This window comes from Falco cherrug, chromosome Z, assembly GCF_023634085.1.
Source record: "Falco cherrug isolate bFalChe1 chromosome Z, bFalChe1.pri, whole genome shotgun sequence".
Lineage (NCBI taxonomy): Eukaryota > Metazoa > Chordata > Aves > Falconiformes > Falconidae > Falco > Falco cherrug.
In genome coordinates this window covers 66569710-66594349 of record NC_073720.1, presented here as the reverse complement: position 1 = coordinate 66594349, position 24640 = coordinate 66569710, and the positions used below count along the sequence as shown (strand labels likewise).

Genomic DNA, 24640 nt, shown 5'->3' with positions numbered 1-24640 from the left:
AGAACACGGAAGAATGCAAGTTGGAATGGAAATACTATTTGCTGTTCTACAGGTGATAAGAACCAATAAAAACACTGTATGCTAGCTATGATGAGTTCCTCGGGGGCGTGGGGGGTGGTTCTATCACCAGTGAGGGGGTCTATCACATAAAATACTACACCTAATCAAAGGAGTTTTCTCTAACCACTTTCACTGGGAGAGTAATTAGTCGGGTGAGCTGGGATATACGGTTGGTTTGTATGAGATGAACATTTGTGGCCAGCTCAGGGCTGCGACCTTTCAATGACCTCTCTGCACTGGCAGCCAGAGGATGGCTGCAGAGAGAAAGGAAATGGGGACAATGACCTGGCTGCACGTGAGGCCTCTCTGGTCACAGGAGAAAACTTGATGTCTTCAAAATCCAGGGCACTTCTACAGCACTAAGGCTGTGGGGAAGTACCATCTGTTGTAGGCCATACTTTTGTAGTGTTCAGGGATGGGTGGTACAGTTTCTAAAATGGATTCAATATCTAGTCGTCGGTCATGGCAATAAACACCTGTTTGCCCCCTTTCCTCACATTTGTAGATAAATCTTTGTTCCCAGGAAAAATGCCTCTAAAAATCTCTGTGAGCAAAACCATTCACAAAACAAATAAAATGAGCCTTGAAAAATGAGCCTTATGGTCCAAACAGATCTTTTAGCAATACTGAAAAATAGAGTAAAAGCAAGGCAGTCAATTCTTTCATTCACCCTGAAAAAAAGGTTCCAAGGTGCTCACCATCTATAGCAGCAGACAGTAGAAAACATTTCTTCAGTCAGATTAAGACTTCTACAGTATCCACAAAATATGCAAACCCAAGTTTATAAATGAGGCAAAGCCAAAAATACCCCCGATTACCTAACCTGTTAGTCAAAAAAGAATTACTTTAGAACATAAACCAAATTTATTTTACTGCACAACATGAAAATTCCCTGTTTATCGAAGAATTTACCTGCTCTAGGCATTGAAGCGTAACAGAAAAAACCATAATCATACTCAGTATTACAGGATTCTGCTTGGGGTTTTTGGCAAATATTTGCTGGTGTAAAAAGCCTGCTGTATAAGTGAGTTAATGACAATTGTATGTTAGTTCACACTGCTCACTAAAAGACCAAATAAAGTGACTTGATCTTCCTTTTTGACTCACTTATTTTGCTACCAGTTTCAACCACTTTAAGCCCTGTCTGGCTGAGTTTGTAATCTGGATATTCTGCTATTAATCTCCCATTATAGCTCACTCATTCAAAAGTTGGACACCTGCTATCAATGTGTGGCTTGACACCTACTCCATTCAAGTTTCCACCCAACCTCACCCCGCTTTGGTTAACAGTAGTGGTGTTTTGCCCTCATACTTTGTTTCAGATTGATGCAAATATTTTCTGATAGCTGTATGACTTTGGGACCAATCAGTTCTGACTGTTAAAGTAACCCATCAAACCCCTTTCCATTCTGAGTGGTTCTGTTTTGGATCTGTTTAAAACCAGACAGGTTTAACTTTAAAAAAATAAAATATAAACATGATGTACTTTCACTCCAGTGCTCTTCCCGTTGTGTTTTCAAAAAAAAAAGTCTGTTGATGAAACTTCAATTTTATGTATTGTTTTGAAGTGTGGGCTCTTTGCTGATTCTAATCCCAGTCTATGCACAAAAATGAGGAAGCTATGAAAGATTCTGACTTGTTGAGAAGGCCTGTTTGTTAGCTACCTAATGAACAAATCGTGCTATAGAAATACCTCAGGGCCTACTCAGGGTCTGATCTTACTTGGGGCACATGCCTACTAGCTTCCAGACAAATTCAAGAGCAGAGCCTTTTCCCTGAAGAGCCCATCCTCTTAAAAAAAAAAACAAAAAGAAAAAAAAAAAAAAAGGACAGGCAATACTACAGAACTTGAAAGTCTAAAGCTGAAATGGCCTGTTCAAGATCACTGAAGAGGCCATAACCAGCACCAAAAATGAACCAAGTTCTCCTAGGACTAATTTATAGCCATGTACACAGAACTATACTGCTTTAGATAGATACAATTACATAAGGGATTAAGCAAATAAATTTGGTGGTGTAAGAATGACCGCATTAGATCCTGTATTTTGTCTGAACTAGATGTTTCCAGGAGTGTATGCACAGTTGACTGAGAATTTGTGCTGTTTGTTTGCGGGCATCCCCCTACCCTAACAAATTACATCCTAAACTTGCTGGACAGTACAGAAACATGCCCCTAACACTTCTAATAAACACGTGCGAGTAAGAGTACCCAACACTCAGCAGATAGCACGCTGGCTACACGCTGCATCAGTGCAAGGCTCTCTTCTGTGCACTGTACCTTTAAAGGTACACGGTGTGTCACGGCCCTGTGGCGGGGCCAAGCCGGGTGGCTCTCCTAGCAGCCAGCACTGCTCTTGTCCGGTAGACTTCCCTTCCTTTTCCCAGGTGCGAGCCCAATCCCACAGGGTAGCAACAATAAACAAAATATTCAGTGTCGAGGCTGAACTAAAGCTCACCGACGGTTATGAGCTCAATCTGTTACTTCCTCAGGAAGAGCAGTCGCGAACTGACTCACAGCTCCGCTTTCCCGGGAAACAGCTTCCTCTTACTGTGCAGCGCAGTACAGACACATGTTTTTTGTCTGTATTTGTCTGTGTATTGCAGTCTCTCTGCAATACACAGCGAACTGCACCGGGCCTCCTACTGTTGGGAAATAGCTCTTGAGTTCGGCTGCATTCAAATGAAATAGGTAAACTTTGGAAGCGTAACTAGTTATGAGGCTATTTTGTGCTGATTAATACAGTGCCAGAATAACACACATCCAGTGCAAGGGGTTGTTTCTGTGTACATTCAACAACACTTCCCACACTTAAAACTTACGATTTCTTGTAGACCATTTATTTGTCCTGTACCTGCCTCCAGAACAATTTCTTGTAGTTTCCTATATATATGAATAACGTGCCTATACAGCCAGAGGAATGCCACCACACCAGTGCAACTATTGGAGAAGTAAGACCACTGTGTGTTAAAAGCAGTGTCCCTTTGACTCCATCTGTGAGTGAGCCTTTTTAAGGTTCGTTGTATAAGAATTTCATTACTTGTGGTATGTAGATATATGTAGATAAATTTGTCAGTTTTACTGTAGCACAATGGTCCCTCTAGTGCCCAAACTGTAAATTGCAATTATAGTATTCAACCCAATTTCTCCGGTGAAACTGAACTCCATGTAATAAAATCACAGGCGATACATCTTGATTCCTAATACTTCTAAAGGAGTGAATGTTACAGACTATATGAGGTCAGAAACGCAAATTTCTTCTAGTTTAGAAGTCTCCAAATAGCTATCACTTGGTTACCTATCACCTTCCTTTAGTGCAGACAGTAAACCATTTGGCAGCCAAGGATATAATCTCCAGCAACACGAACAATTTTTCTTTCTACTAGCTCCAGAAATAATCTGAACTTTACAAACCTTACAAGAAAGGTTAATAAGGAATTAAAGTTCATCTGTGCAGAGGAAGTATCCAGATGATTTCCCCAACCAAATAAGCTAGTCAGTTGCTCTGAATTCCGGGCACTCCTTACACCATCCTCTGGTGTTCCCCAAGCACCTCCTAAATTTAAGACAGACAATGCAAAGAAGCAGGGAGTTTGCAGCTCCCAGAGGCTCAGGCTTATGGTGCTCTCAGCCAGGAGAGCGAGCAAGTAAGAAGGAACAGCTGCATAAGATCCCTGCCCATAGTTCAGATAAAGTTTGTCATCACTTGAGTTGTGTGGGTATGACTGGGAAAATCTGAAATAAATCTACTGCCAAGATCCAGAGCAATGGCCCTATGAAACTCCAATACAATCACATTTTAAATGACACGGTCTCATATTAGACCGTGCCTGCAATGACACAATCAATAGTCATGTTCGTTCCTAAGTAACCCACCAGCTGGCTCCATGAGACACAATCACCCCTGCAAGCTTCCTTCTCACACCGTTCCCCTGCCTCACTGGGGTTTTGCCCCCATGGGCTGCAGCTTTTCCAAGAACTGCTCCAGCGTGGGTCCCCTGCGGGGTCGCACCTGCTGCCAGAAAACCTGCTCTGCTGTGGGCCTCTATGGACTGCAGGTGGAGAACTGCTCCAGCATGGGGTCCTCCACAGGCTGCAGCTGGGTACCTGCCCCACCACAGGCTGCAGCTGGGTACCTGCCCCACCACGGGCCTCCCTGGGCTGAGGGGCACAGCCTGCCTTGAATGGGCTTCACCACGGGCTGGGGGGAACCTCTGCTGCGGCCCCTGGAGCCCCTCCTGCCCCTCCTGTGGCGCTGGCCTGGGGGGCTGCAGGGCCACTGCTCTGTTTTCTCAGGCTTCTCCCTCCCAGCTGCTGTGCAGTGTTTCTAACACTTTCTCAAGTATGTCCCCATGAAGGCACGGCCACCTTGCCTGCAGGGCCCGGCCGTGCTGCGGGTGGGTTGGAGCTGGCTGGAACTGGCTGCAGCCGGCACAGGGTGGGCCCAGCCTCTCCTCACAGGGCGGGCCGGAGGGCGGTGCAGCCTCCCACGCGGGGGGTGGGGGGGGGCCGCAAAAATCGGGGGGGCGAGAAGGAATGTATTTTGCGTTGTATCTTGCTCAACCTAAAGAACTCCCACACCCAGGGCTGCAACGGCTGAAAGCAGTGATCTGAATTGGGAAACGGTAAATAAAGCCAAAGAAAAGCAACCATAAACCAGACAAAAAACACCCTCAAACAAAAACCCAACAGAAAAACAAACCACCACACAAATAAAAGCCGTAAATAAAGATCAACTTTAAGCGGAGGCGTGATGTCTACATTCAGGCTGCCCGAGTTGAGATCCACCCTACTTAGCTGCAGCCTCTTCAGACACCTGCGGCGATGTGCCCGCCATGCAGCAGGGCAGACCGGCCCGCCTGCATTTCGCAATGCCTGTATTTCACAAGCAGCTCGCCTTGCCTGCCGAGGTGCGGGAGCACAGAGAGCGGGCGGGACCGGAGCCCCAACGCGGCCCCGCTCCCGCCCCGCCGCGGCCGCCGGGCCGACACCGCAGCCCAGACTACGTTTCCCAGGGGGCGGCGGCGGCGCATGCGCCGTGTCCCCTCGGCGCGGCCTCGCCCTGCCCTGCCCGCCGGTGCCGGGCCGGCGGGCTGCGCAGTCGGGCGCAGGGCGGCGGAGAGCCATGGCGGCGGGGCTGCGGTTTGACGGCCGGGTGGTGCTGGTGACGGGCGCCGGAGGAGGTGAGCGGCGCTGTCCTGTCCCGTCCCGGGGCGCGGCGCGGTGCGCGGGGGGGTTCGTCCCCCCGCAGGAGGCGGCTGGTTCCTAGGGGAGGCCGGGCGCCGCGCCAGCGCCGCTGCCCTCGGCCCTGACAGGTGCCGCCGTGCCCGCCGGTGGGACCCGGGGGGCTCTGTGAGGGCTTCGCCCCTTGGAAACGGGTTTTAGCCCGTGGCGGGGCGAGGCGCGGCGGCGGGAGAGGGGCGCCCGCCGCGGGGCAGGCCGGGCCGAGTGCCGCCCCCCGCCCGGCAGCGCCGAGGCTGTGCGGGGGTGACCGCCGTGCTGCCTGCCGTGCGCGGGGCTGCCGGCCTGAGCCCGGCGCTGCTGGAGGTCCGCGCGGGAGTACTGCCCCGTGCTGCGCTGTCCTTCAAATACACGGGAGGAGCCGCGCCGCTTCACACCGGTCCGTACCGGTGGTGTGCTCCGTGTACTGCTTTGATACCCTAATTCCTTACGGCTTTGCTTGGGCCTGGTGACTGACGCTTGTCGCCTGCGTGCCCTGGCACGGGGCTGTGCCGGGGGCCCGACTGTGCCAGCACCGCTGCCGAAAGCGGCCGCGGCCGGCTGCCTGCCCTGCCTGCCCTGCCTGCCCTGCCCGCCTGCGGGGGGCGGCCCGCCGCCGGGGGGATGGGGACGCACACGCCTCCCGGCGGCGGGGCTGGCCCGTGCTGTTGGTGGGCGCGGGCCCGGCCTCTCGAGGGAAGGCGGTTCTGCGGTGGAATGCTTGGTTTTGCCAAGAAATAGTTTTGTGTTTGTTGTTGCAGTGTGGGGTTGGTTGTTGATGTTTGGTGGTTTGGGTTTTTTTTCTTCTCTTGCTTTGTTTTGGGTTTGTTTGTTTGGTTTTTTTTTTCCTTCTTCCTCTGGATGCATGATTTGACCTTCGTCTTCTCTGGTATTTCCAGTGACCATCTAAGCTGAGTAGATGAGGGAGGCGCAAAGTTTGTAGTTGTCATGAGCTGCTAAAGCCGCTTGTTCTGCCACCTTCTAAGAAGGTTCTGCCTTCCTGCAGTAAAGTTTTGCTTTTTTTTGTGGAGCTGCGCATAGCCAGAGGAGTCATTTTGGGGGCCTGAGTTATGTGATGTCTTGTGGACTAAGAATATGAGATTTTGTGGAAAGCACTGAACAGTCCACTCGCATCACCTGGAGGTGACAAACCTGAGAATAATTGAGGCCAGATCTTTGTATGGTGCTTTTCAGCTTTTACCAGACCTTTATTTATATGCTTCACTGTATATAACAAGTCTCACCAAAGAACAGGTTAAAACCGTAGGTAACAGCAAAACAAAGACACTTTGACAGTAACAAAGCTTCTAAAAAGCACTGCATGGAGCAAAAATTGCTTGTTGTAAGTAGGTACAGTGACCCTTGTACTTCTAGTAGTAGGCTGCTCAAAAACTCCAGGCTCTCTGTTTGTTAACAGAGAAAACTGTCCTTGGATGTTTTATTTCACAATAGTTTTTTTTTGATAAGTGGGTTGATAAAAATTAAACCAGGATAAAGGGAAACCCTGTTAACTTCAGGTTAGGTCTTGTCTTGTTTTTATTTAGTTTACAGCACTGTAGTTAGACTGTACTGCTAATAGCATGGTTTGTCAACATTGATTTTTGATTTGGATGCTGCTGAACAGATCAGAGCTTGGAATTTGTCTAAAACATCTGGATCACTAATTTGTTTTTTGACATACCTGGGCATCTAAAAATACAGTAGCTTCTTTCCACTTTGAGCAAACCCCTCATGAAATTCTGTTTCTGCTTGTTCTGCAGTATCATAGTCTAAGCAATTCAAGCTGCTGCTTTTTTTTTTTTTTTTTTAATTAGTTTTGATTCTTAGGCATGCAGTCCTTGCTTGCCAATTGAGAATGGTCTTGGTTTTGTTTGGCTTTGAGGAGGCCACAGTTCTAAGTTGTGTGGCTTTTCAAAACAAAAAAAAAGTTTTCTTGGACTTGGGTTACTTTAGGCAGTGGATGTATATGCACCTCACCTGTGATACTCTTGGTGTGAGATTTGTGTGTTTCAAAACAGTCTAAACAGTTCTGGCTTCCCTGCCCCCCCCCCCCCCCCCCCCCCCCCCCCCCCATTTTTTCTTTTAAGAGCTGGCTTTGAAAGTTTTGGTGAGGGGCAAAGTGATGCTGAAAAACTTTTTTCTGACTGATTGTCTTTTGATAATTCAAATTTCAGTTTCTTTTGGAAGAAAAAACTGATCATCATAATTGATTTCAATAGCTTTTGCCTGGTACAGTGGATAATATCTCTGTAAATCATTTGTCGTAACAATTAACTGATGTACAACATACCTAGAACCTAAGCCAGAGCAAAGGTGCAAGAGTCTTGTATGTGAGGCAAAAATCAGTCTTCCGTTATGATGGATAAACTGTGGATGGATCTGGTTAACTGTGGTATTAAGTGATTTCTTTGTGTGCAGATAGTTGGAGGGGTTTTGTCAGTACATCTTCAGTCGCAGTTAAATTTTGTTCAGTTTTTTCTTCAAATCTTAAAGACTGACTTTAACCAGGGAAGTATCTTATTCACTTAGAATGTAATTAATTAACTTGAAACATCCCCTCCTTAAAGGTTACATCAAGACATTAAACTTTCTGCCTTACGAATGTATTTTTCTGTCACAAATACAAACTCCGCAGCAGACAGCTTTCCCTGATGGTTCTGTTGAGTGCAGTAAGAAAGAGTAAGAATAGGGATTTTTTTCTCTTGACTGGTGGTTTTATCTACAGTTATCTATTTGTTTACTTTTGTGTTTTGAACTTACCTGGAACTTTGAACTTCTGGGGGAAATAGTAGTTTACTTTGAACTTTCAAGGTATTTGTGTTGATTTGGTGTGTTTTTCTTTAAGCAATTAATTTTTGTGTCGCTTTTTCTTATGAGTTGTGATTCAGGAGACAAACTGAGGTTTTTTTCTTTTTTTAACCTTTTTTTTATAATAGGTTTGGGCAGAGCGTATGCTCTGGCTTTTGCCGAAAGAGGAGCTTCAGTAGTTGGTAAGTTTCATGTTAACTAACTTGATCTAGACAATAACCTTTGCCTTTTCACATAAGGTGCATTCAACAGTCCATGCCCTTTGAGACAGTAACCTTTGTTATTTAATGGTTTTCTGTTTTATCTTTTGCTATTTAAATTTTGCTTCTAAGCTTTATTTTCTTATGAAATGAATTTGTCCAAGAGCTTATCTTTGCTGGAAGGCTAGTTTGAATCGGATCACTTCCTGGACTTTTGTCCATGCGTACCAGTCTTTACAGTGAGGCCGGAGAAGGTGCTGTCTTAGGTGAATACTGTTCAGAAAGTTTTAATATGTCCATTTGAAAATGTGAATGTGTTATCTTCTAGTACCTTTCCCCAGGAAGGAAGTTATGGGAATGTTATGCAGTATCAGTAGCCCCCAGAAAACACAGAATGTGCTGACAGTACACTGTATTGTTTCTTTTTGCAGTGTGTCAACCAGAATAGCCATCTGGTATCAATGACAGTGCCGGATAGCTCCCAGTAAAAGTTTTCTGATAGTTTCGTAGTCATTTTGTTAAACCTTCTTCAGGGAATATTCAGCTGTGCAATATGCTGTATCACAGGCTAATTCTGAAGGTCAAATTATATTCTTGGACATTCTCCAGGAGCTTGCATTGCCATTTTTAGATTGGATGGATGTTAGGAAAAAGGTCTTGACCAAAAGGGTCATCAAACACAAAAACAGGCTGCCCAGGGAAGTGGTGGAGTCACAGTCCCTGGGGGTATTTAAAAGGTGTGTGGATGTGGCACTTAGGGATCTGTTTTAGTGGTGGACTTGGCAGTGCTATGTTAATGGTTGGACTTAACGATCTTTAAGGTCTTTTCCAACCAAAATGATTCTATGATTTGACTGCCTAAGAATCAACTTTTACAGGTATTGTTGAGAAGTTTAAGGTTAAATGTTTTTAACAGATTACAGACAAGAACTCACTCACTGATTTTTAGCTTTCTAGTAAAAATCCCAATCTCAGTTTATAAAATTTCATAAAAATTGTTGGGTTTTGATTTATTGGTTAAACTGCGAAGCCTGTGTGTAGACAAAAAAAAATCTGTTTTTTTTTTTCTGGTAGTTACCACCTTTGATAGTTACCTCATTTACTAAGAACATGAATACTTCATCTCAAGTTCTTACCAAAAATTAGGTCACTATAAGCAGCCCAAATGTTTAATTGTATTGACTGTGTGTAGCTAGTGGTGTTCTGCCTTTCCAGAATAATCTGAAAGAAATGCTGTATTGCCTGACACAGCTAATACTCTTTTTGTCGTGGCCTTATTGCACAATAGCTAAATCAGTAAGTTAAGAACTGACTGTAAGGGAAACTTCTTATTGCCCTTTGGAAAATGCACCTCATTTTGCCCCTTCTTGTAGCAGTGCTTTGCGGTTACCTCTAAATACTTGTATTTATTTTTCTTACTTTTGTTCTCTTATGATTCTGACTTTAAAGAATTGAGAAGTTACTTGTGTTAAAATTTGAATTTTTTTCACTAAAGCAGATACAAGATGCAAGTCTCTTTAAAACAAGTTCCCTTTTTTTTAACATAGGAAATGAAGGTATGTTATAAGAAGGAATACTAGTGGGTCCCAACATGGGAGCTTTTTCTGTCTACTTCCCCATTTCTTTCTGTGTATTTACGATTTTCAGTCCTAGAATAGCTCCGTTCTTTCTTGTGTACTCATTTTTGCTTCACAACTGTTAGCGCCTACACTCAGCCTAAGGTACTTTGCTGCCTCTGGAAAATTTTCCCTAATATTTAATAAAGCTTTTTATCAGCAAATTACTATTGAAGTGAACGTTAAACATATATAAGCATGTCTTTGGTAGAGAATTGTAATGTCCTAACAAGACTAACAATGTTTTTGTATAAATTTTTACCACAAAATTGCCTAATCTTCTTTCCCAGGACAGATGAGAAATCCTAGTACTGTTCCTGACTCCTTTTTCTTTGATGTCATGTTAAAGACCTTTGATGTTGCAGACTGAGCGGTCTGCCCATGTTGCCCATTCTAATGCTTAACTAAACTTGGAAATTTTCCTTAATATTTCACCTGAATTGTGCTAGCGGCATGTTGAAACTGTCAGATAATGATCTATTAGTGTGGAGATTTTTGTCTCTTCCTTTTGCATCAATCTGTTAATGTACTTGAGCATATCGTCGTGTTCTGTCTTAATTCTTCCTACTTCAGACTAGGTGGTTCTTTGGTTTGGTTTGTTGTTTATGTGGGTTTTTTCCCCCCGTATTCTTTACATGGTCCACTTCTGGGCTTTGGCATTTTCATTTACTCATATGGATTTTCTGCAGTCTTCTTGCATTTCTTTTGAAGTGCTGCACACAAAAATTGAATACAGGAGTCCAGATGAGATTTTCTTGGTCTGCGTAATGGAGAATGATTGTGTCATGTGTCCTGCAAGCAATGAAGTTATGTTCCCTTTCACATGGAGAGTTTTCTTTTTTTAATTCCCTTTTTAAAAAAACAAAAAAAAAAGAAAGAAAAAGGGCACAATATTGGTTTATTCCTTTGATACAGCAGACTTGCAGTTGCTGTTTGTCATCAAGACCAGCAAGAATATCTTGCTTATTTTGTGGATTTCACTATGGCTGGCTTCTTGAGGGCTTCAAAAAGTTGGAGGGCACAAAGCTGGAGTTTACCGCAGCAAAAGACTTCATAGCAAAATACCAGTGTTGCTGGTAAATGGTCAGTCAGTTCTGGTTTTCTTACAGTTTCATTTGGCACCCATTTAAACATACTTCTTACCATTTTTTTACATCTTTTGTCAAAATATAATGTGTGTATGGATTTTTTTGCGGTGTTTTTGTTCCTGTGATGAATTCCATGAAACTGTGGGACATGCAAATACCACAATGCAGCAGACTGTGGTGATGATACAATGCAGCTACCACTAATGATGCCTGCCCCAGTATGGAGAGCAGCCTGGGAGCAAAGCAGCCATCTACGTCAGAGGGACCTCTTATCCCACTGGAGCAGGATCTGAAGCTCTTTTCCCTTTGTTCAGGTTCCTTGATCTGTTCTATAGGGAATTTTACTAGTAACATTTCAGCTACTCTATTAAACAGGAACAAAGTCTTCTCAGTCTTGTTTACGGTTCATGCAGTAGCTAAAACAGTTTGACAGGAGACCAGAATTAATCACCTGTGATTGGTATGTAGTCCTGATCTTAATCGCTGAACTACAGTAACACAATTGGAGGGGTGTGCTGGGCAAGGCAAGCAAGTTGAATGTATCTTGGAGAGAGGGGGAAAAAAACCAATGTTGTTTCCCTTGTTATTTTAAAAAGAGATACTGTATCGTACTACTTTTTTTAGAAAAAATAATAGTATGACTTACTGTTCTTAAATCATGGGAGATTCTCAGTAGGATCCAGACGTATTGGGTTTTATTAGTAGTCCTTATGACCTTCACTGTGATAATAAGATAAGGAAAGACCATGAAGTCTGAGTGTTAACAAGAAAAAAATTCCTTTCTTTGTGATGCACAGTGAATGATCTTGGAAGTGATTTCAAGGGATATGGCAAGAGCATCTCAGCGGCTGACAAGGTTGTTGACGAAATCAGAGCAAAAGGAGGAAAAGCAGTACCCAATTATGGTATGTTATTTTTCCAGACTAGTGCAATGCTTTATCTGTAGGAATAGTGGACCTGCTGAATGAAGAGTTGACACTGCTTAATAAAGGACTACTGCCAGCTTGCCAATGTCATGTAAATTAAATAGGTGTAATGTAATGTGGAGTAGGGAGACAGAGATGCTAAAAGCAAGTGCATAAATTGCTTTTTTAATTTAAACTCATCTAGTAGTTACCTTTTCATATAGTTTCTAAACATTGAAATACTAAGGAACTGTCTGTCTGCAGTTGTTAGAGGCAAAATGGGAATGGATGATTCTTACTTGGTTTGCTTCTTGTCTTTCTTGCAATGGCAAACATTATGCCATTTAGACTTACTGTGTGGGATTTGCTTTAGGCCACATGCAAATAATGGCTGCATTTGAATTTCTTTTATATTGGGGTTGTACACAATTTATTTTTCTTAGCTCCATGGAATTAGTTGTTAATACCCTGGAACTGCAGTGTATCCAGTTAATTTTACTTGAAAATTCACACTTTTTTCCTACAGATTCGGTGGAAGATGGTGAAAAGCTTGTGAAGACAGCACTTGAAGCTTTTGGGAGGATAGGTACAGTTACTTAATTCTTGTTGGAACTTGTTTGCAAATGCAGAGCCATTATAAACAATGTAATTGACAAGTGTATGAAGACAGTGTGACCATAGTAGAACTGTAACCCTTGATGCCTTTAGTCAATGAAACCTAAATCAGGGACATTCCACTTTAAATTGGAAGGGGCAACTTCTCTGTTTTTTTTGGAATTTTTTAGTGGAAGTTTAAAGCTTAATATGTGATTCTTCTTTTCGTGCCCTTCAGAATTCTGATAGTTCAGTAATGATTAACAATTTCTGTCCTAAAGCACAAGTAATCAAGTATTATAATGAGCTGCATAAAATTAGGATAAATAATGTTGCTGAAGAGTCAGAAGATTCTCTGTCGTGTTTTGGAAGCTCTTTTGTCTATGTGAAGATCAAAATGATTTAACACAAATAAAAAAAAAGCTTGAGCTATTTTATCTAACAGGGAATATTCCTCTTTACTATATGTTCACCACTGTTTAATTGTGAAGTTTATGTGATTTTTAACTCAGGGTTAAATGGCTGAAAGTACACATGATCAAAGCCAACAGGAACCAAATTAAATATTTGACAAAAAATTGTTATGGCCGCTTTAGCGGCTCTGTGACTCTGTGGTTCTTCCAGTTATCATTTGGGTGTACTGCAACAAAGATGGTGGCGCAAACTGTGTAGTTAGGAGCACTCTGGAATTCAAAGCAAGCTGCAGAACTGTGCAGGGTGGCTGCATCTTGCAGGTATTGTGTTCTAGGTGGCCAGGTCTTCTCAGCTATACTTCCCTGTCAGGCTTTGTTCTGTTAGCAAGCTGAGACTTGCCTCTACTGAAGTAGTTTGTCTTGTAATTATTGTCCAATGGTAGAGTTCCACCATTTGGGTCAAGGAGCTATAGAATAATAACAAGATATATGTGTACAGTGTTCTTGTCTATATATATATTTTTAGAAGTGGGAGAAGAATAGAAACAAGCTTGTACTTTATTAGTGCAATCTTATTTTTTTTTGCAGATATTGTTATAAACAATGCTGGGTGAGTAAACCTGATGATTTTTTCATGTTTGATTGTGGGCTGTCACTTTGCTGTAAACAGCTGTCCATCTTTTGCTTGTTTATTCTGTTTTGTTTTTTTGATTATGCTTTTTAGGATCCTAAGAGACCGTTCATTTGTTCGGATAAGTAATGAAGATTGGGGTAAGTTGACAAACTCAAAAATGTACTTTCTGCGGGAGAGATGAAAAGTACATCCTTCCCATTGGTACAAGGAAGAAGAGAAGGTGGGGAAGGCTGTCTGTGCCAGATTAGAGAATTATCCTTTGCCCTGAAAGCTTAGTGATAACATGCTTGTGTTCAGCTTGCAAACCAGATCTGTGCTGCAATCATGGTAGGCATATGTAGTTACAATGGGGAAGAAAGGCTCTAGCTGCCGCTCCTTGTTGCTGAGTGGAATACAAAAAAGAGCCATGTGAAGCACACAGAATAGTTTTTGTGAGGACAACGTATTCCTAACACCAGCACTGACTGGCTGAATACTAAACAGGCTTAAAAGACCCAGAACTAACAACAGAGGGAAGGAAAGCTGGTGTGCCAAGGGACAGAAGAACTGAGGGAGCCTTCAGTGAGATGGTAGGTGATGATAAGCCAGTTGAGCAGACTTTTGCAAAGATGGACTAGCTTCTGTAGTCTTTATTTGGCTGTGCTTAAGTACAGGAATTTTGAGTGCTTGTCAGTTCTGTACAGGAGAGCCCCAACCACGAGGCAGGAGAGATAATCAATGTATGTTCAGGCAAGCACTTCAAAATGATCTATAAGAAAATAATAATAATAAAAAAGCCCTCTACTTTTTTAGTAATAGTTTAGTGTGAAGAGAGTGCCGTTTTTGTCACGTGGAAAAAAAAGTGGTGTATTTCAGGTTGAGAGACAAAGTCCTGAAATTACTAAACCAACATTACTTTTTTCCTAGATATAATTCATAGAATTCATTTGCGGGGATCATTCCTGGTCACCCGAGCTGCATGGAATCATATGAAAAATCAGAAATTTGGCAGGTAAAAGTTTGTCTTTTTTCATTTTTCAGTAGGGTCTAACAGTTTGAAGCATGTCTTGACAGTGAGGGAGAAGTTTTGCATCCTTTTCTTTCACTACTACTGAGATGAAATAAAATCAGTCCAAATGTTTAAACCCTTCTGAGTTCTGCCCCCTTATGTGCCTCTCCAGCCAAATGTTGAAAAGATTTTTTCCATGTAGATGCAAATGCTGCAGACAGGAGCTGTCTTTAGGGAACTTACCATATCTTTTCATGAGGACTGGTTAGAAATGTTTGTTACTTGTATGTTACTGCAAACCTGAGGGATTCTTCTCCTCCTCGTTACTATTCAAATGACAGGTACATGCAGTTCTGCTTGTGGATCTTGGCTTTTTTGTTTGGGGTTGGGTTTGGATTTATTTTTTTTTCCCCTTTGGACAAAGGTACTTGTCTTAGAAGCTGTGGAAATGTTTCTAGGCTGTTTTTGTTTGTGTTACTGTAAACTGACAGAGTGCAGTGAGTTCAGACCTTTTAAGTTTTTTCACTTCTGTTGTTTTTCCTTACCGAAACACTGCCATGATGAAATTAATCTTAATAGCTATACCCAGATGTTGAAAGCTGTATGATCTTCTTTGTCATTCTGTGACCAAACTGACTGACGTTCTCATCCACGTAACTGAACTGTAGGGGTAGAGGAGGAGATCAGTAGGCAGAATTTACGGCTAAAGTCTAAGAGTTGCATCCATTTAGGAAAACACGTCCCTTGGTTCCTTTTCTGTATTTGCTCAGATAACAGTGCCAGTGGGTGCTTCTGCAGTTTTATGTATAGACATGTGCCATCTACAAAATGCCTGCTTTATACAGCTTTTGTAGCTTTCTTTATCATGATCATATTGAACCAGTACTTGTAACACATATCTCTATCTAGATTAAACCATTGTGTTATTGTCAGTATTATGTCCTACAAGCATTCATCAAATAGCAACATGAACGAAGTGGACACACCATAAATAAATGGAAACCGAAGTGCATCAGTGTCAAGATGATTCCTCATATACTTCAGCTGTCTTGTTCAGTAGTTCCTGAGGACCAAAATCAGGCCGCCAGCCATTGTATGCTCAGTTCATAGATTGTATTTACACGGTGCACTGGAGGGGCTGCCTGAAGCTGCCCCCACCCAAAAGGGAACCAAAAATGCTAAAACTAGGAAATGTCACAATCATGGACTGAAGAGTTGATAAATCACCTACCACATGACTCATTGAAAGACAAGGTTTAGGGAATAGTTAAGGTATGGCCCTGGCAGAGGAACCAGAGGTGCAAAAGAGCAAGTTGTGCTAAGGGTGTAGAGGAAAAGAATGATCCTGAAGTTAGACATGTAGAGCCTTATATGCCATGGCAGATGTGGATTTCATGTGAGAAGGACAATTAATAGATAACCTGATACCCAAACTCGGCCTGGTGGGAAGGAATAGAGGTATTATGATCAGAATATGGTTTGGAGCACTGTCATATCCAGCAGAGTCAGTAGTGTATAACTTATCATGGTTATAGGTTTTAGGTCAGGGGAGTGGAGGTATTAGGTGTGCCATTGCTTGATTATGCCTTGAAAGTGGAGCACATGAGAGAGGACATGCCTGATTGCACAGGAATGGACTTAGGCATGCATCAGATGTGTTGCTTAAGTGAGTTGTGATGTAATGGGGTAAGTAGGTGAATGCAATATTATACATCAGGGGATGGGGGCAGGTAGGGGAATCTGGGTTTAATGTGTCTTTTTTGTGGGTGTGGGGTGTTTTGGATTAGGGTTAGGAGGTAATGTGGTGCAGAAATGCCAGCTTGGCTGGTGGGGGTGGGTAAAGGAAGAAGAAAGCTCTAAGAAGAGGTGCCGTCTTCATTCTTTGGTTTATAAGACCGATGTTTTCATAAACTATTAGCGTATTTTTAGTAGTTGAGCATTTTGTTTTCTAGGGCTCCCATGGTGGGGAGGAGAATGAGGAGGGTTGTCAAATAGGCAAGGGGAGGCTAACTAACCAGTGATGATGAGGGGGTGTTCTAGTGGTTGGCTGTCTACTCATATTAGGATGAAGAAGGTGGCAACAAGGAGTCAAATTGAGGTGAATAAATAAAAATGATACAGATTTTGATCCCAGCTACGCAGTGTGTTTACAGTAGATTGGAACAGATTCTGATAAGGCTTTAAAAGTGAAGGTGTAGACCCTTCTCTCTGAATTCCAATTTATGAGAAGACATGCTGCACAGTGTTCTCTTGCCTCAAACCAGCTATGCACTGCAGTGGTTTTAGAGCTTTCTTGAGAGCAGTTCAGTCATCTCCACAGCAATAATATTAGGGGACAGCAAAGGGGAAGACTTCGCTGTCTTCTTCCTTCGTGTGTTTAACGCACATTAGGATTCTTTGAATGTGAATTCTGTAAGAATGCATCTTTACATATTACCAGGCAGATATTAAGGTGAAGTGATTTTCAATAAAATAATTTTCTTCTGACTGCTGAAGCTATTTGTTATTTATAAGAATAATGCCCCTTGAAGTGCAGTTAGAACATGAAACTAAAATACTTTTCTCTATGCCATACCGTGTTGTCATAAAATGTCTATTTTAGTTTTGTAGTATGACTCAAAAAGACTCATGACTTTGTTAGTTTTCTGCTACCATGACAACGCTTCAGGATTTGTGAGATGTTTGCTATCAATTAAATATAAAAACCCCATCTTTTTTAGTGAAAACAACAGACAACGTTTTCTTACTTGCAGGCTTTTGTTTTGTGGAATACAGAGACTGTGATGTGAAAGGTGGAAAACGTTTTGTGTAGAATTAAACAACTTGAAGAAATAATTGAATTTTTTTTCTCTCTTCTCCCCTGTCTTAAGAATAATTATGACTTCTTCAGCTGCTGGAATATATGGAAACTTTGGTCAGGCAAACTACAGTGCTGCAAAACTTGGCCTTTTGGGTCTTGCAAACACAATTGCAATTGAAGGTCGGAAGTATAACATCCACTGCAACACAATTGCTCCTACTGCTGGATCCAGACTGACCCAGACTGTCATGCCACAAGGTGAAACATTTAAGTTCTATGTGTACTGACATTTTTCAGTGAATTGAAGCACAGCTAACTTTCTCATCTCTTAGAAGATGCAAATCCTTTACATTTCATACACTGCTAATTCATTATTTCTACTGTCTTTTTGTCTCTGACCTGTCAACTTACTTTTTCTGTTGTAAAGAATTCTGAATTTCTGCCACAAGTTAAGAGCAATTTTTGTAATTCACAAAAACAGTTTCATGTAGCAAAGCTCTTTAATTACTGTCTTTTCTAAGATCCATCTACGCAGTGGAAAGGCTTATTTGTTTCATGAGATGTGGTATCAAGTATGTGCATAAAGTGTCTGCACTTGTAATATTGTCGAATTGCAAAATACCATTTTTTGCACAACATGTCATGTATGTACTTCTTCATTTCATGATCAGTGGGAGATAATAATGAACTGAGTTGCCTAATACATTATCATTTTCTTTATTGCACAATTACTAATCTTTGAATGCTTGAACAGGTTTTTAACAGTGCACTGCATTGGAAAGTCAGTATAAAGAACGTTGTAGGAGAAAGCTGTGTGTAAAGTGTAAATTTAGGATAGAGTGACTACTTTGGCAAATGACCAGAAGAAACAAAAAGAATTTGCAAAAGGAAGCCTGTTCTATTTGCCCTCTGAAAGTCTTCTACAATCAGCCGATTTCATTTCCCTCCTGCCCTTCTTTTCCATAGTGATAGGCAGTTTTCAAAGCCAGGGGAGTCATTATGTTAATCAGACTGATACACAAAATATTGAAGAGTAATATATTTTATACAGTTATGCATAGGTTGAATGCATAATTTTGTTTTTCTAAATATGTTCTGTGTATAGCGTCCTGGCTTTGGTCTAAATAATCCAAGTGATCAGGAAATCTAGCACCTCTTTGGGTTGTAGGTTCCAGGGATTTAATTGAACATACCAACAGAAGACTCAAATACATTAAACTTCCAGCCATGAGTTCCTGAAGCATAAAGTGGAGTTTAGTAGCTGGAAGTTCCTGAAGATATTTCTGTACAGTGATAAAACCACCTGCTAGTTTTCTTTCTTGTCATTTTAAGGCGAGTGAGATCCTTTGGTCTCCCTATAAGAGAGTTACAGCTCTGATCATTTATTTTTTACCTTTCTCCTTCCCTCCCTGTCCAGTTTTTTCAAATACTCTTAAAAGGTTTGGACACCAGAACTTCAAAAACATTTTCATATCTTGTATCAAATTATCAGTACTTTCCTGTTTATCTTTAGGTGTCTGCACACACCTGTGCTTTAGCACTGCCAGAGTTTCGTATGTTCAGCTTGGCCCACTTACTGATGTTCTTGCTAGAACTCTATATGTAGTTTGCATCTTTTGTGTATCTTTTTTTTAAATTCTGCCATGTATTTCTTAATTCAGCAGTGGATTAATAGCATAAGTGATAGCAGTCTAGCGCTAATTTTTGAGACTAAGTGGTGTGTGGCAGGAAGTGGAATACTTTAGAAAAGCCTAAGGCTTTTGTTAGGCACTTAGAAGATGCCATATTAAATGGGAGTTCAATTTCCTTTTACCTTTGGGGAACTTCTAGAAAGGAACTTCTGTTACTTCAGCTTCGCTATTCAAGAAGTACCTGTAATGCTCAACTTTGCTAGCTCTTCATCTGTCAAGGTGTGTCTGAAAATGCTTGCTGACCTTTAGCTGAGGAACAGCTATGTATCTATTGCTTTTGAAAGAATAATATTCTAAAAGCTGAAAAAGAAAACTAAACAAAGTTGTTTTTTCTTTTCAGACAGGGGATAGAATATGTGGTAAGAGCTGCCTGGACAAGCATGCTCTGCTCCATGACAATATCTCCATTTTCAGATAGTTTTCTCTTGTGCCAGATAACAATGAAAATGTCAAAATACAATTGATATATAAATTTAGCAGGACTGATAATTCCCAGTATCTCATTTGGAAATATCAATGTTTCCAAATGGGAAGTTTCTCAAATATTCAGCTGCTGCAATTCTTTTTGTACTATCTTTTCTTTATAACTGACTAGCAGATTAAAAGGGAAATTGCTCAGGTACATCTTCATCAGGATTATGTCTAGCTGGCTTGTCCTTGTTTCAGGCTGCTTGTTGGATGGAAATTTAGGAAGGTACCTGGCTTTGCAGTCTGCACATGATAGTGTTCCCAATAGATAAGATGGTCTTTCATGTGTCTGGTGAGAACCGGTCATTAGGTTTGGAGGCATACACACATCTCACAAGCTGTTCGTATTTAATGAAACTTCAAATGTTTAATTTGCCCTTTCTTTTCATGGCAGAATGCTGTTGGTTAAGTTCTTCCTGGCTCCGCTTTTCATCAGAAGGTGTTTGAGTAAGAATAATTCGGTGAGATCACACAGTACTTCTATTTTGTGATTCCCTTCTTCAATTTGTTCTAGATCTGGTCGATGCCTTCAAACCAGAGTATGTTGCTCCCTTAGTTGTTTGGCTTTGCCATGAGAGCTGTTTGGAGAATGGCAGTCTGTTTGAGGTAATTGTTTTATTTTCTCTTTCTTTCTCCTTTTTCCCTCCCTTTACGCTGTTCCCTGAAATCAATAATTTGCTTTAGCCTGTCCAGCCTTAAACCTCTTTGCTGAAACTGAATTATCATGTGAGGTACTACATATTCGGCATAGGCAAAAGAAATGTTGACCCTGTATATGGCAGGTACATCAGGCAGTAACAACCTTGTCAGATTCTGGTGTGTGCTCAAAATACTACTGATTTGATTGTTACAATTCTTATTGTACATTTCTAAGTTTGAAAAGGTACCAAAGCCACTACTTCAGAAGTTTTTGTTTTGTAAATCATTCAAACGCAGAAAGCAACTTTCAGGAACGATGAATTACTTGGTTATGGAGTACATTACAAGTATTGTCATCAAACTGATAGCTCATATTGGATGGAAGCTGTTATCTTGTTGGCGTTTTATGTTGCCCATGTTCCAGTGCTTAACTAAACTGCTAAATACAACCAGCAGTAGTTCAGAGATTTTGTTACAATCTTCGGTTTGTTCTGAAGTATATTTTTGGGTCCCTACATTACCAGAAGTTTGCTTTGTGATATGGTAAGCCAATGTTGGTGTTTTCTTTTTTTCCTTGGCAGGTGGGAGCTGGATGGATTGGAAAATGTAAGTACTTTGTGTTGCAGGATTGATATTTTTATTTAGGGAGAGAAGGTCAGCAAAAGCCTAGGGTTCTGAGGAGACTCCTTATTTGAAGTGAAAGTCACAAATTTCACTATGCGTGGGGGAGCTGGTAACTTAGGTATGTGCTTTGTTTTGCTTTTGAGCTAATAGTAATTGAATATATGCTCAAATAACTTTACCTCTTGGGTCCTGAGGGTATAATTGAAGTCAAGAATAATCTCCATTTTTGGCACTAAGTATGCATTGCTGCCTTTTTTGGATAACTTTAATTCATTGTAGTATGAAAGTAGCACATGCTGGTAAACAGTCTACTTTTTAGTTACTTTCCACCTTTATTTGTACTTCTATAAAATAGCAGTGATAGGCATTAGCATGTTGAGACAATTCGCCTTCTTAATAACCAGAAGCTATGCTAGCTAAGTATTTTCTTGGAGTGACTCCAGTAACTAGCTTAAATATGAACATGAAGAAAACTTGCAGGCAACACTGAGGGCTTGCGAGATGGAAAACTTAATCCATTGTGTGAAATGTCTTAACCTTTTCTCCTGAATATGTTGAAATTAATACTGGTGTTATTTTCCTGAACTGTTCAAGGACTTTTCAGCCTATGTGAATATCACCAGTGGGTTGGAAGTAGGGTCATTAATTCAAGAAGTGTTCCCTCTTTTTCCAGAACATTTTTTTTCCACCAGTTGATAAAGATTTTGTACATTTCTAACTAACTGTGAATATTCTGGTGGCACTGGAATAGCTTTCCCCAGGTAGCGTATTAGACAGATGAAACAAATTGGGGCAGCGGCATAAAATGTCTTGCTGCCCTTCACAAAATGTTGATTTTTTAGTACAGCTGAAAATTTGTGGCTTCTCGTCTTTGGCCAAAAGAAAATACCATTTTTCATCATTTATAATGATGACTGTTCAAGTCTTTGAAGTACCAGTATGACCTTATTCATTGTCTCTTGCTAATGAAGAGCAAACCCAATATAACAAAGATTAGATGCAATACAAGAAGTTTGTATCCTCCCAGAACTGATTTCACATTAGCCTTACGCGTTTCTCTGAAGTTACAGTATTGAAATACAACTTCAGGGGCCATTTGGTGATTTTGGCTACTGGTATTAACATTCTTTCATAGATAAAAAAGTGGTTTTCACATTTTCCCTATAGTTTTCGTAGGCTTTCAGAAGATTCCTAAGCATTAGTAGCCAAAATCAGGTCAGAAAAGGATGTTTGTAGACAGATACTAGCTAAAGTTTTTCACTAGAAAGAATCCTAAAACTGTTGGAATATTTTCAGAGGGGAATTAGTCTCTTATGGCTTTAGTGAAATGTAAACCCAGTGCTGTTCCTTTTCTAAATGTTAGTTAAAAGCAGTGAGCCCTTTTAGTCCCACCTGAAGTTATACCAGTGAGTTAAACTGAAGTACTTAAAACCTTTCCTTTCTTGCACTGTCTTGAAAGTAGTGGCCTAGATGAAAGTCATATAAAGAAACTAAAAGGTTTTTTCTTTGTTACTTTAACTCTGGCTCATGTTTCCCATTAGTACGCTGGGAGCGATCCTTGGGTGCTATTGTCAGAGGAAAGAATCAGCCAATGACACCTGAAGCTGTGAGAGATAAGTGGGAGAAGGTCTGTGACTTTGATAACGCCAGCAAACCCAGAAGTATCCAAGGTAAAGGAGACTTTGATAATGTGGATAGTTTGGGCCAGTAAAGATTAGAAGAGAATGCTTTCTTGTCAGACATTTGCTGAAACTTTACTTCAAAAGTCTATGGAACCAGTGAATTCTTTTGTAAACGAGTGATATTAATCATATACTGTTTCAATACAGTCAGATCTTTTTAAGGAACCTTTTGTGTTCTAACATGTAGAATTAAGACAGTTTTATCTTTCATAAGAGTTTTTAGGGAAGCAACATCACTATTATTTTATGTATTGCAGCCAGATTAATGGTAGTGTTTTATTTGATTGCGCCTACAGACGGGTAGTACTATTGTAATAGATTGTATTTTCCTTTAGGTCATCTAATCTTGTTTTTTGTAGACATTTCCATACCAAAAAGCTCTCTGGTTAAGTCATTTGGTATAGCACAGCAAAGTTCTTCCTTGATGCCTTGTGTTCCTGAGTAACATCACCTCCTTGGCTGGTGACCAAGATGACTGTCTGTTCCAATGCTTTGTGTACTTTCTTTATTCCTCCTCCCCCGCCCCACCCCCCTGGCCCCTTTCCAAAATTACTCTGATCTTTTCTGCTACTGTACTTGCTTCTCTTCCATCTTCCAAACTTTCTCTTTGTTTTTTTACGTCTCTCTTTATTTAGATTAATAGTTGTCATAATTCCTTAGTGAACCATAGAGACTAATTTTCCTGACTTCTTTCCAAGATTTCTGAAGATGTTTCCATTAGTTTGTGTGAGTTAGTATCACTGATAATTGTTTTTTTGTTATGCATGTGGTTATTTAGATCAAAGCAAGTTGTTTTTTAGGTCAGAGATTGAGTATTTGCCAAATTAGGAAATGCCAGCATTGAAGTATTTGGGTGAGGAGGGAGAGAGGCATCCTTATGTACAATCCCAGTTGAATTTCAAAGGTACTCACACAGTAGATATGTTTAAGCTGTTGGTGCTTAAATCCATTAGGCCATTTCATTAAAACCTTAGGCATATGTATTTAGATCCCAAAACTAAAACCAGAGCAGGACACTCTTACGTCCTTTCCCTCAGATCTTGGTGGAGGAGTGTAACCAGCCATAAAGCAGTTCTATATCATCTTATTGACTGTTTTCACTGATCCTTGGCTTGCAGTTATCCTATTTCCAAATGTCTGTCTGTTTATAAACGTTCTCTGTCCTGCTATGGAATGGTATTTGTGACAACGTAATTTCAGCTTTATAGCTTCTGATCTGTTCTCCAGCCTGTTGCATGTACAATGTTATTTTTATGGCTTGCTAGCAGAAAAATGTTGGGGGGGGGGGAAGTTGTAGATGGGAATTTCTTTTAAAAGTTGCATCAGCATTGCATGTGATATTCCACATCTGCCTCTTGATGCTATTGGGAGAAAAAAATTGACAAGATTTTGGATTTCAGAAGTAAATGTGCTTACAATACAACATAGCAGGTTTCTACAGTCAGGAAATTATAAATACTACATGAGTCTCCCATGCAGTGTACTTACCTTAGCTTCTGTTTTGGTATGAACTTGGTGAAAATACAGCATCTTTCTTTCAATTGCATCAATCCAGAGAGACTGCCAGGCTAAACGAAAATGCTTTCATTAGTTTGTTGCATGTGAGAATCAGCAGAAGGGTTGAGGAAAATTCTAAAGAAGTATAGCTGAATAGAATTTTCACCTCTATGTTAGAAGTTTTTTCTACGGCCAAACCCTCCACTTTGTTGCCTGAAGGTATTAATCTGTTAAATAAGGAGAAATAATTAGAGTACTTGCATTAAAAATTTAAAGATACAATACCAAATATCTGCAAGGTAAAACTCTCCCAGAAGAAATCATTAAAGTAATTGGGTGCTGTGAAGAGGAATCATGTACTAACCATTATGTGTAATTATAAAAAAATACCAATTATATAAAGAATTTGCATGCAATATAGTAGAAGATTTCATAATCAGAGTTGTTAATCTTGTTTCATAATTTGGGCATACTGATGAGATCAGTTTGACTTTATTCATTCTAGACTACAAAAAAGTAGGAGTGTAATCTGTTGGTTAGTTTGGTGTTTTTTTTAAAGGTAATTTTTGTTGTGTGTGTAACAATCATACATAACTGAATACTTGGATTCATGTACTTTTTTTTTATTATTTTGCTTAGAACTCTTTTTTGCAAGCATAGTGGGAGGTTGTTCTCTTAAATAAATGCCTGATATCTGCATGATCATGCATTTAGA

General features: G+C 40.8%; 1 protein-coding gene across 1 annotated transcript in view; it reads left to right on the top strand.

The window, feature by feature from the left end:
* The first annotated feature begins 5086 nt into the window (after positions 1–5086).
* The window catches only part of HSD17B4 (hydroxysteroid 17-beta dehydrogenase 4), a 68012-nt gene continuing 48458 nt past the window's right edge, over positions 5087–24640 (top strand). The window contains exons 1-11 of the mRNA XM_055698561.1: positions 5087–5241; positions 8215–8268; positions 11788–11895; positions 12422–12481; positions 13491–13512; positions 13627–13673; positions 14443–14527; positions 17395–17582; positions 19998–20089; positions 20704–20728; positions 22288–22416. Coding sequence (XP_055554536.1) covers positions 5184–5241; positions 8215–8268; positions 11788–11895; positions 12422–12481; positions 13491–13512; positions 13627–13673; positions 14443–14527; positions 17395–17582; positions 19998–20089; positions 20704–20728; positions 22288–22416 — 868 coding nt within the window. The 5' untranslated portion in view covers positions 5087–5183. The remainder of the gene's footprint in view (positions 5242–8214; positions 8269–11787; positions 11896–12421; positions 12482–13490; positions 13513–13626; positions 13674–14442; positions 14528–17394; positions 17583–19997; positions 20090–20703; positions 20729–22287; positions 22417–24640) is intronic.